This window comes from Onychostoma macrolepis, chromosome 09 (assembly GCF_012432095.1).
Source record: "Onychostoma macrolepis isolate SWU-2019 chromosome 09, ASM1243209v1, whole genome shotgun sequence".
Lineage (NCBI taxonomy): Eukaryota > Metazoa > Chordata > Actinopteri > Cypriniformes > Cyprinidae > Onychostoma > Onychostoma macrolepis.
In genome coordinates, this window is record NC_081163.1 from 17,261,753 (window position 1) to 17,273,519 (window position 11,767).

The window sequence follows — 11,767 nt, forward strand, 5'->3', positions numbered from 1 at the left end:
ATTTCACGATTCTGGGAGTGTGTGGCGTCGTTTGCTCTCCCGTCCAGCAGGTGTCAGTGAGGAGTCGCAGAGTCAGAGCAGCAGCGGGTTTGTTTTTCTTAGCCGTTAGCATATGAAGCTCCTGTAAAAGATGCCCGTGTCTGTCATGATGGCTGAATTTGATGAAAAGCTGCTGTTGCAGTTTGAAACTCAAGAGCTGGAGGTAAAAACAGACTGCGAGATTTATATATTAATGCTTTAATTCCGCGGATATTTGTTAGCTGGTAAACTGCTAACGTTACAGTAACTTGGTTGTCAGCTGAACAACACTATATGTAAAGACAACTCTAGGCATAAATATAAGATAAAATAAATATAAATTTATTGTTGTTATTGCGGAATGTAACTTATGTGTAAGAACGACGTTTTGTGCGAAGTAATAATTTTCCTTGTGCACGTGGTTATCTGTTATTGTATAGCAGGCATGTTTGTCTCACAGTTTATATGTAAGTTGTCATATTCATCTATTTAATATTCATTTACCTTGTATCCTAGGCTCCTGGTGGCATTGCTACGCCTCAAGTGTATTCGCAGTTACTAGTCCTGTATCTCCTGCACAATGACATGTGAGTATGTTACATGTATATATAATGTTAATTCATATTTATATTATCAGTTGATTCTCTCATAACATTCATTTGCTTTATGCAGGAATAATGCCAGATACCTCTGGAAACGGATACCACAGGCAATCAAAACAGTGAGTTTTAAATTTGGATCCAATTAGTCTAACATAAAGCAAAATGAATTTCAGGTCTCTGATGCAGATTTTAATTACAGGCAAACCCAGAGCAGGCTGCTATATGGGCCGTAGGACAGCGTATCTGGCAGCGAGACTTTCCAGGGATCTACACAACTATTGCTGCTTACCAGTGGTCTGAAAGCATTCTCCCTGTGATGGAAGCTTTAAGAGGTACTGAGATCGTGTGGTTTGGGGTTTATGCTGTATTTTATTCTGTATTCCTAAAATAAAAAATATAATGAAGTGGGATAGAATGGCCTTGAAATTTTCGTCTGCTCTGTGGTTCTTCTTATCTGTTTAATTACACATCCTCGGTATGATGTGGCATTTAAGAGATGGTAGGGTCGCCATGCTTCTTGGCAAAGTAGTGGAATAAAAGCATTAATTTTCAGCATTTATTTATGACAAAGCTGCTGGTTTTCAAACTTAAAAAAAAAAAATTATTAACAGAACCTGGGAGTGTTGATATGTTAAATTAATGAACCACAATTCATTTTGTGACTCCAGAAGCTTTAAGAACTGAGTGTTCTATAATAAAAACAATAATTACTGACAGAACATAAAAAAGAAATATGATTTACATATTTATTTGTAGTATACGTATTATATATATTGTGTTTTAGCATTTTAATTCAGATTGTATTTAGATTATTTTCTATTAATAGTAATAAATAAGTATAAACACTATAAAGTCACCCTGCAGCCCCTAGGAAGTTTACCCTTGGTTGAGAACCACTGATTTAAATAGTCTTGAAATAAATGTTTCAGTCCATAATGTATTCTAAGAACATCAGTAAATTGTAAATTACAAAGGTAAAGGTACATTGATATTTTCAACCTGATATAGTATATATCAACCATATAGTGTTTCTCTTTAAATTTTGTTAAGCTTTACATTGAGGTTGATCTGTTTGCATATAAATATAGCTCTCACTCAGGCAACTGATTTTATTTAGTAGTATGTTAACCTCAATGATAGGAAATTATAATTTTCTGAGAATTTAAGATATTTTTTGATTAATAAGTGGAATCTTAAAATAACATTAGCATCAGTTGGCATCAAATTATGCTGGACATTTACTAGGTGTAATTTGTATCAAATTGTTCATTAAAAAAACTTACCTAAAAAAAGAAGAATGTTCCCTTTCAATATTTTTTTTTGTTGTTGTTTTTTTTTTGAGGTGCTGTTGATATAAAACAATCAGCTGTGTTTCCAGCAAATGTCAGTGTGGGGTAAAGGAGAGATCTAATTGTGCCAAACAAATTCCTAGACAGATTCAGACAATGTAACTGGATAGAATGCTCTGTGCACTTCCATGCCTGTGTTTTTTGTCTTTATAATTTACTACATGGCTAAATTGCTTGGATTGGATTTTTTTTTAGTGAGAGAGAGAGAGAATGAAAATACAGGTTTTATATTTCCTGGCAGAATTCTACTTCAAGTTAATTACTGTCAGATTTAGTTTGATTTTTGAAGTAAAGTTTGTACATGACATGTTATGTGTGGTTCTGTGTGATTAGCTTTCTCTTTTACAGGGATCAAAATGTGTTTAGTCACTATTGAATGTGGATGGATGTGTAAGAAAAAAAAAAAAATTTACCCTGGGAAGTGGCACATATCTTGCTCCCAGATTCCATTCGAAGTGGTTCAGAACTAAACTTAGCTCAGGCGTTAACTTAGCATATTCACGGGCCAAGTGTGAATCCTTTGAATGATGGCTGTTTGCGGGGACAATTAAAGACTAAGTTACTTTATCACTACTTTGCCATCTTACTGTTACAACAATTATTTTGCAATCTCTTGTCTATATTTAATATAGTATCTTTGGGGATCATGCTAAAACACAGCCTTCATTTGATCCCCACGTGCCAGCACCTGACCCACCCAGGCCAAGGATAGGTTAAAAATAACCCTTTCCATGTGTTCATGGGTTCCCTATGTACTGTGTTTTAAGACATCAACAGTTGTTTTTTACAAGCAAATTACTCAAGAATATTTGAACAATAATTCATTTTGAAAAATCAAACATTTCGAGTGATTTGTGGGTTGTTCCTCAAAATTAAATATCCTCAGAATACATGGAAAATAAAAAGAATGGTGTCGGGAAATGTATATTCTTTTTGTCTTGTTGTTGTTTTCGGTATCTGGTCATCTATTTAAGGTGACAAGTCAGAGTAGAGTTCTTAGTTCCTAGTGAAAATGTTTTCTTGTTTTCTTGAAAATGTTTTCTTCTTGTGAAAAATACCGTAATTATTCTTTGCTGGACAGAAATTAGCAATAAAAATTCAGAGATTGTTTTGTAACGGACAGGGTTTGTTTTCTTGACATGAAACTTGTTTGTCACCCCTCCAATATTTCAACATTGAAAGCTCACTGTACAGGAAAGGGTAGGGGTGTTATGGTATCATCATGACACAACACATGGGTTTAAAGGGGTGGGGGCTTTTGGTTCTCCAAAAATGAATCTTGAAAACAAGTGGATAGGAATGTGTGCTCTGATTGGTTGGAAGAATGGTATGTCACCCACTGGCTGAGGGTAGTATAAAGACCAGGGCCACTTTGCCCCAGAACAGATCTGACAACTGCAAGGAATCATTTACTGCCGTGCCACAGCTTGTTTTTTTTGGGGGGGGAAGACAGCCATTGTAGTTATACAGCAAAAGGCTACAAAGCGACCATTAACATGGACATTCAGCGAACTTCCTCTTTGTTGGGGTCTCCTGACTCCATGGAGAGCCTTGAGAAACAACTAAGCTGCCCGATTTGTCTGGACATGTTCACCAAACCGGTGGTGATACTGCCCTGTCAGCATAACCTGTGTCGTGGATGTGCTAGTGATCTTTATGACTCTCGAAACCCTTATCGTTTCTCCGGTGGTGTCTTCCGGTGCCCTACTTGCCGTTTTGAAGTGGTTCTTGATCGCCATGGCGTGCATGGACTTCAAAGAAATCTTCTAGTTGAGAACATAATTGACATATACAAACAGCAGCAGGAAGGTGGAGGTGGTGGCAGCACCACAGAAACACCGATAAAACCCAAAAGCTCTAAAGAACCAATATGCCAAGAGCATGAGGACGAGAAGATCAACATCTACTGTGTGACTCACCAAATTCCCACTTGCTCCATGTGTAAAGTCTTCGGCCAACATAAAGACTGTGAGGTGTCACCACTTGCTAGTGTCTATCAGGCTCAAAAAGGAGAGCTGAGTAATGCCATCGATGCTCTTGTAGCAGTTAATGGTCGCCTTCAAGCATTGCTTAACCAGATGGAGGAGGCCTGCACAGCTGTTCAGGACAATGCTCAACATGCCAAGCAAAGGCTTGGTGAATGCTTCGATTCCCTCTATGCAGCCTTGGAAGAGCGCAAGAATGCCCTCTTGGAACGTATAAGCAAGGAGCAGGATGAGAAGATAGCTGCCCTCAGGAGTCTGGCCAGTCGTTATGGGGATCGTCTTCAGGCAGCCACAGAGTTGACAGACACGGCAGTGCAGGTGCTGGAGCAAAGCGGTGCTGCAGATTTCCTGCTGGCCTCCAAGAACCTGATCGCACAGACAAAGGACGTGACGAAGAGCTCATTGGCTGAAGAAAGGCCTGAGCCAGGCTTTGAAAGAATGGACCATTTCACTCTGGATACAGAACAAGTGGAGACTTTGTTGTCCAAGATGGACTTTGGAGGAGATGATGATGAAGAATTTGAAGATGCTGAAGATCAGGAAGAGGAGTGAATGGGAATAGTGCCATAGAGGGCAAATAGGATGTGATGAAGGACAAGAAGATCAAGCAAGGACAATAGTTATGCGAGAGAAGGTTTAATGTTTGTATATCACTGCTAAGCAGTGTCAGCATTTCAACTTGTATGATTATAAGAATATTTCAGAACTAGGTGCCATTTTTATACTTTTTATAATGTAGTTGCTGTTGTGACTTTAGAAGTTATCCTCCTGCTTTTACATGTTTTACTTAGCATTGTTGTTACAGTATGTGGTTATATAGTTCTGTATGTTCAGTATCTTAATGCTTTGATATTAAATAAAATGTTCAAATTTATTGAGATGAGTTTGTTTATTTTAAAATTATATTGTTTTATGAGATGTACAATACAAATCAAATGACAAATTTAAGGAGCAGTTTAAACAGTATCTTGGAATTACTCCAAAGGTTACTGTTTAGAAGTAAACTCTCTGCACTCTTTGCCCTCAACTTTCTTCTCTGGTTAAAGGCAAATGCTATTTTTAAAAGGTAAGAGGATGAGATATGGCTGGGGGACCTTGGGGGTAGAATACCAGAATAGGACAGATGAACACCGCTTTCTCCTCCCCCAGCACTGCCTTGCTCAGCAGCTCTTACTATTCATGATTGCAGGTCAAGGCAAGTGAGAAATCAGGAACTGGGAGTCGGGTTGTCTAGCATGGATTGACAAGCACTAAAAATAAACAAGCAACATGCAAAAATCCTGTTAAATCCTCTAAATGTAATTTGTTGCTTGTGAGGTGTTAAGACCAGACATATTTCACACATCGAGTCAATCTGAATTTCTTTCTGTAGAGGGCATCCTTATATAACATGTTCTTGTCTGTGTGTAATTTCCAAATGGTGGGCTTGTAGTCACTGCATACAAGTAGCTGTTACAAACCGTGTTGTTGTGAGTGTTGCTATTTATTTAGCCTTCAAAGCATTCTTGTGTGTTTGCTATAATGCAGTATGTAAGTAATTTTCCAAAACAATATATTTAACTCCGTTTTTCATTTCTTTCCTCTAAGTTATCCTGGGTTAATGGATAATGTCACTCTTACAATTCCTTTAAGTTTCTTGAAGTACTTAAAGTCTGACGCAGTGATCAAAAGTGACAAATACATTGACAGACACCAAGGCTGCATTTATTTGATTAAAAATATTATTACAATTTTAAATAACTGCTTTCTATTTTAATATATTTTGAAATATAGCTGAATTTTTTTACAGCCATTACTCCAGTCTTGAGCATCACACGATCCTTCAGAAAGAAACATTTCTTATTATTTATTTTTGTGGCAGCCGTGGTACATTTAAAAAAAATTATTTGATGAATAGATAGTGGGAAAAAAAAAAAAAAAACTTTATATGAATAAAAAAAAATGTAACAAATATCTTTACTGCCACTTTTCAATCCCCCCTGTTTTATCTCTGGTGTTTTACACCTCAGATTTGAAAGACTCAAAAAATGGGCTTGTAAAGCTGTGGAAAATTGGGAGTGAAGAGGGGAGAAAACAACCAATAAAATGCATACTTTCTACACACTCATTATACAGACTTAATTGCTCTTACTTTGCTTTTACATGTTTTTTTAATTTTTTATATTACCTAAATTGGTGTGAACTGCTGTCAGTATAAAGTTTAATACCACTGTTGTACTGATATGAAACACAAAAAATGATTTAGTGCACTTTCCAAAGGTTTGTTATACTACTTTCACTGTCACCAGTACCTTCTTTACTTGTCCTTGCTTGGGTGTGTGCAACCATGGTGCAAAGTTTGCAGAATATAGAGTGAAAGGAAAGAGTTTGCAGGTGTGTTGGGAGAGTAACACCTTTTTAAAAATCTTTTTTCTTTTTTCTTGTGCTTTGTGTTTCTTATAGAGTCCACCCGTAGGAGGGCATATGGGCTAGTAGCGCAAGCTTACACCTCTATCAGTGCAGAGGACTTTGCTGCCTTCGTGGGATACTCTGTAGAAGAGGCGGTCAAAGGTACATAATCCGAGACACTGAGTGCTGCAAAATATTTGAGTTTTTTAGGGATTAAATAATTGTTATTAATCAATTAATATTATGTATATTGATAAATTGATTTTTTTCTACCTTTCCTTTCCTGTACAAATCATATATAATCTTATACACAATCTCATATATAATCTTTTTTTTTTTTGCTTATTCTGTGTATTCCAATCAGTATTTCATATATTTTGAAAAAAACATTTAAACAAGTCTGCAGTTCTTTTGAAGTACTCTCACATGTTTGGTCATCATTAGAATAAAAGTAATTTCCTTTGGCTGTGATGATTTCTTGATCTTCTGCAAAAGCAACTTACATTGTTTTATAGATAAATGTGAGCAACCTTCTATTGTCTTTTGTAATATAAATATCTGTTTCTCTTGCCTTTTAAGGTGTAGTTAGCCATGGGTGGCAGGCAGATCCAAACACCAGGATGATCATGCCACAGAAACCAGGTGGGGGCACTGTTTCACTTCTTATTACCAATAAGAACAGATGTTTTTTCCCCCGACTCTGACTCATTCCTCCATAAGGTTTCATTCAGGGCCCCTCCTCTGTACAAAGAGCTTGTTCCAACGAGTTAACGGTTCTGCATGTCTTTTTTCTTAACAAGCACGTGAATTGGTGACTTCACTCAGACTCCACTTTCATCCTGCTCTCGTGTTTGTTGCTGATTGGCTCTCACAGTTTCTTAAAGATTCCTTCATTTTGTAAACGACAAGAATTTGATTAGTTTTGGTCACCTTATGTTCATCTTTCTGAATTATGTTGTTCTTTGTGTTGTGTGTTTTAGTGCACACAATTTTTTATGTGTTCGCCTGTAACCATTGAGAACTGTTTTTACGAGACACATTTATTCCAAAGGAACAGGAACAAGCAGCATCTGGGTTTCTGCACGGGCCTCGTGAGACAGTGCAGATGTCTGTAATGCATTTAAATAACTGATGATTGAGAAATGACTCCCAGTACTGATGACCTGCAGCTTTCACTAAAAGCAGCTGATGTTTATTAATTCAACACAGTTGCCATGACATTTTTCTTACTTGCATAAGCTGTTACATCTGTGCGCACATATTCTTGTTCTATGCACGACTTTGTTTACATTCATATGTCTATGTGTTATAGAGCAGATCGTAGAGGACTTGAAGGAATCCCCTCTTCTCTCATGTTTCTCCTCTGCCTTCCTTCCTCTCTCTCCAGATCCGCCCCCGGTCTCTCTGGTTCCAAACGAACAACAGCTGGCCAGACTTACCGACTACGTGGCTTTTCTTGAGAACTGATAAGCACTCCACCCTCTTCCATCCTCTTCCTCACCACCTCTCAGATACTCAGTTTTATGGAAGAAACCTGTGGTGTCCAGGACCCTTCACACACATTCATCTGTCCTGCTTCAGTGATGGAGCCACCATCTTTCTTTTGTCTGTTTTGCTTCTTGAACTTGTCAGCCACAGTGATGTAGAAAAGTTTCCAAATTGTTTTACTTGTACAACTTTTACATCTACTTTGGAGTATGACATTGCTGTCAATATTGTAAATTATTGTTTTTCAGCATAAATACTTCACTATATGCACATTTTGTTCAGGATTTTTGTGCTGTTTTGATGTTACAGGTCAAAATTGGATCCTTGTGTAATTTCATATTAACAAAGATGATGGTTAAGACTTCCATTTACAAATGTTGTACAAAATCACTCATCAGAACAGCCACATGTGTCCAGATGTGTAATTACATTTTTGTCATAAATTTTGGCACATCAGTTAAAATGGCTTCTTCTTGCAATTATTGAGACACATTATTGAGACTATGCATTCAATTGTGCACTATGTAAACAATAGTCTCTTTTGTTTCCTTATGTTTTTTGTTATAAAAAGCTTATGAAAGTCTGTTATGAAGCAGAGCTGGCAATGAAGGAATAGTTCAGTTTAAAAAAAAACTTGTCATTTCTAGCAAAGGTATTGTTTACCAGTGCAAACAACCGACAGCTCAAAGCAGCTTATTTTGGGAGGCGCACAATTGTATTTAAGATGTTTTCCACAGTCTGACAAGTGTTTTGTTGACAGTGCATCTCTGTCTGTCTGCTATTCAGATGTTTTGCACTGCCTCCTTGGTTTCTCACGCAGAGTGGATTTGAAAAAGGAGAGGAAATGTACCAGCTGTTGGCCACTGTCAAATCCTTTCAGCTTGAGACTAAAAGTGCGATCCATATGCGCTGAAACAATGGGTACATATGGTACTCTGAGAATGTTAACCTCATCCATTTTACCATATGTTTGTCTTTGAATTTAATCTTCCATATTGCATTTGCTCATCTTTTTACATTTTGAGGTTGCGCCAACCTGGTCCTATCCGGTTTTTGACTTGGCAGATATTATTATTATTATGGACTTGTGTTTAAGTTTATGAGTGCCCTAAGGTTTAGCGTCTTGCCCAAGGTCACTGGAAAAGAGTTGGCTCTCTGCCACTTGGCAAGTTTGCCCTTATCTGGCATAAAACCTTCAACTTTTACTTCAGTGTCTGAGCCGTTATATTTATACTTAGCATATTTCATTTCTGAATATTTTAAAGGAGACTCTGTTTCTAATCCTTTGGACGTCCAACATAATCCTGCGCACTTCAGTTTAGACTGTTCTCTAAAACAAAACAAATGTTGTTGGAATGTTGACAAGATGCCTCATTTGGTTGTGCATGCATTTCCCATTGTAATGTGACCAAGACTGGCAGGACTTTCTTTGTAGTCTGAAACCTAGCACTCCTGAGAGGTGAATGCGTTAAACCTGCAGATCTTGTTTTAATTATCACTTGGACCAGCCTAATTTCCTTTGATTTTATATTTCTGTATTATATCATATATTTTAAGCTGTATGATCAAGTGCTAAAAGACCTTCAAAGGACATGTTTCGTGATCTGAGATCATCATTGACCTTACACTACATCAAACAGTAATAAATGCAGGCCAGCTGAACTGAGGTCTTTGACATCAGGAGCGGTCAGAGGTCACAGACACAGGCTTTGCTCAAGCAGCTGGGGTGCGTGTGTGTAAAACTGTTGAGCCATTTGTGAGGCCAAATGAAACTGATATCCACTCCTGAACTTCTAAAGTTGGTGTTTTTTGCTTGCTTTTTGAATTCTCCTTGACAAATGATAAATCAGCATTGTTATGGTAGTGTTTTTCTTTGCTTTAAAATAAAACAAGCTCCCCGAGGAAGGTTTACAAAAGCCAGATTTGACCTCTTCGACAGATGTTCGTAAAGTGCTATTGGCCATTCCTAATGAGTTCGCCTTTTGCAAGGGTTAAGGGTTAAGTCTGTATCCCATCATGCTGCATGCCACAGAGGTGACGTGCAGTAAAGGTGAGCAGATTTCAAATCCTCCTCTTGCATTTACATAACTTATCTTATGCTCTCCTCTTTGAAGAGACGTTTAAGCATTTTTTGCTGTCGCTACAGAAAAAGTGTTACTTCTTAAAATGGTGAAATGGCTTTGTCTCCTTATGCAGAATTGTAATATCGCACATTTTCTGCATCTGTTTAAAATTTCGATTCAGCACTGTAAGTGTTGCCATCCCTCAAATCTGAACTTCTCTCCACTACTGTCGTTCTGTTTATGGATAGAGAGCGGTATGAACCATTGAGGAAGAAGGGTTATTTGTCAAAACACAGAGTAATAGATTTATTGAATTTAAATAAACAAAAATCCTGCTGCATGTGAAAGGAAAATGTTTCCATGTGGGTGGATGAGTCATAGCTTTTTTCTTTTTTTTTCAACCTATGAAGTATTAAAACAGTGTGGGTGCTTTTGTGAGACAGAGAAGTAGTGTTTTAAAATAGCAAAATATTCTGAAGAAGCTGTTTGTTCTGACTAATTTATGGTGTAAAACGTTATAAAATCTTTGAAGATTTTAGAGTTAATTGTTGTTGGTGATTCAGGGGAGGGGTATATGCTTGTGATTAAAGAATGTGCAATGCTTACAACCTCATGCAGTTAAAAGAGTGACTCATTTAATTTGCCCCATATGGAATTCCCTAATTTTAGCTGATTTTTTGTGTATTTCACATGCCCTGTTAGTCCATAAAAAGTCAGAGGTGGATAACATTGCTTTGTCATTATGTCTGTATGTAAACTACGGAAGCGGTCAGACCAACATGAACACCAGTGCACCACACATGAGGGTGGCGTCCAAATACAAAACACACTGCAGTCCATATAGCAAATGTTTTAGGTTCTTCTCCATGGTAAGATGAGCTCACAAGCATTAAAAAACAATCCTTTTAAGACAGTCAAACAAACTGCAGCTGCTTTTCGTTTGGCTCCAAGTAGTTGTGCCTTTTAGTTCCAGTATTTTGATCTTAGATAAAAAAAAGAAAGAAAAAGATTTATCATCTTTGTACAAATTTCTTTGGTTTAGCTGTCATCCAAGATTGTATCCCATTCTTAATTTATTGATCTACGTTCTATGTTTGTTGAAGTTGTTCAGCTGTCTGGGTGTTCCAAATAATTCATACAACCTGTGTTTTTTGATCACGAGTTGCATGGACAGTGTAATTATCAACTGTGCTGCCTGGACAGATGACCTGAAGCCCACCCAACAGGAAAAATCTAATTTAGCCCTTTCCAGGGCCCCTGCAGTTATACCCCATCAAACAGTCTGTTTCAGGTTTAAGCGTTGTGACTATCTTATTAGGCCTACAATATATTATAAATAGTATTATATCAGAGTCTGGACAACAGCCTGTGCTCCACACAGAGATCAGATCTCATCATCATCCAGTCTGTCTGGAATGACATGAAGAAACAGAACAAACTGAGACAGACTAAATCCAGACTAAAACCGTAGCAATGTCTCCAAGATGCTTCAAGAAACCTACCTACAAAGCTACAGTTAAAAGTTTTAGGATGCTGTAAAAAAAAAAAAATGTCATAAATAGATTTTCTTTATCGATTAACTTCTATTAATTAAATTAAAATCAACACTTGGTGTGGCCATCCTTTGCGTTTAAAGCAGCTTTTTCCCTAGGTGCATAGTTTTTCAGGTAGCTTTGCAGGTAGGTTTCTTGAAGCATCTTGGAGACGTTGGCTCAGTTCTTCTGGATTTAGTCTGTCTCAGTTTCTTCTGTTTCTTCATGAAGAGATCAGATCTGGAGCACTGGCTGTTGTCAGACTCCGTGTGAAAACAAAAATCTCACTGCATTATTACAATTAATGGCAAAATGAATGTTTGGAAATGTAAATCAAGGACA

At 37.4% G+C, this 11,767-nt stretch overlaps 1 protein-coding gene across 2 annotated transcripts; it reads left to right on the forward strand.

The window, feature by feature from the left end:
* The first annotated feature begins 42 nt into the window (after positions 1 to 42).
* cops8 (COP9 signalosome subunit 8) lies at positions 43 to 10,422 on the forward strand. 2 transcript variants are annotated; one of them, XM_058786164.1, is made up of 7 exons: positions 45 to 202; positions 535 to 605; positions 691 to 739; positions 820 to 952; positions 6,397 to 6,504; positions 6,922 to 6,984; positions 7,730 to 10,422. In XM_058786164.1, the coding sequence occupies exons 1-7, from the start codon at positions 131 to 133 to the stop codon at positions 7,807 to 7,809; spliced, it is 576 nt and encodes a 191-aa protein (XP_058642147.1). In that variant the 5' UTR covers positions 45 to 130; the 3' UTR covers positions 7,810 to 10,422. The 2 variants fall into 2 exon arrangements, with proteins under 2 accessions (XP_058642148.1, XP_058642147.1); XM_058786165.1 differs by lacking the exons at positions 6,397 to 6,504; positions 6,922 to 6,984; positions 7,730 to 10,422 and adding an exon at positions 3,455 to 4,828 and having other exon boundaries at positions 43 to 202.
* The last annotated feature ends 1,345 nt before the right edge of the window (positions 10,423 to 11,767 follow it).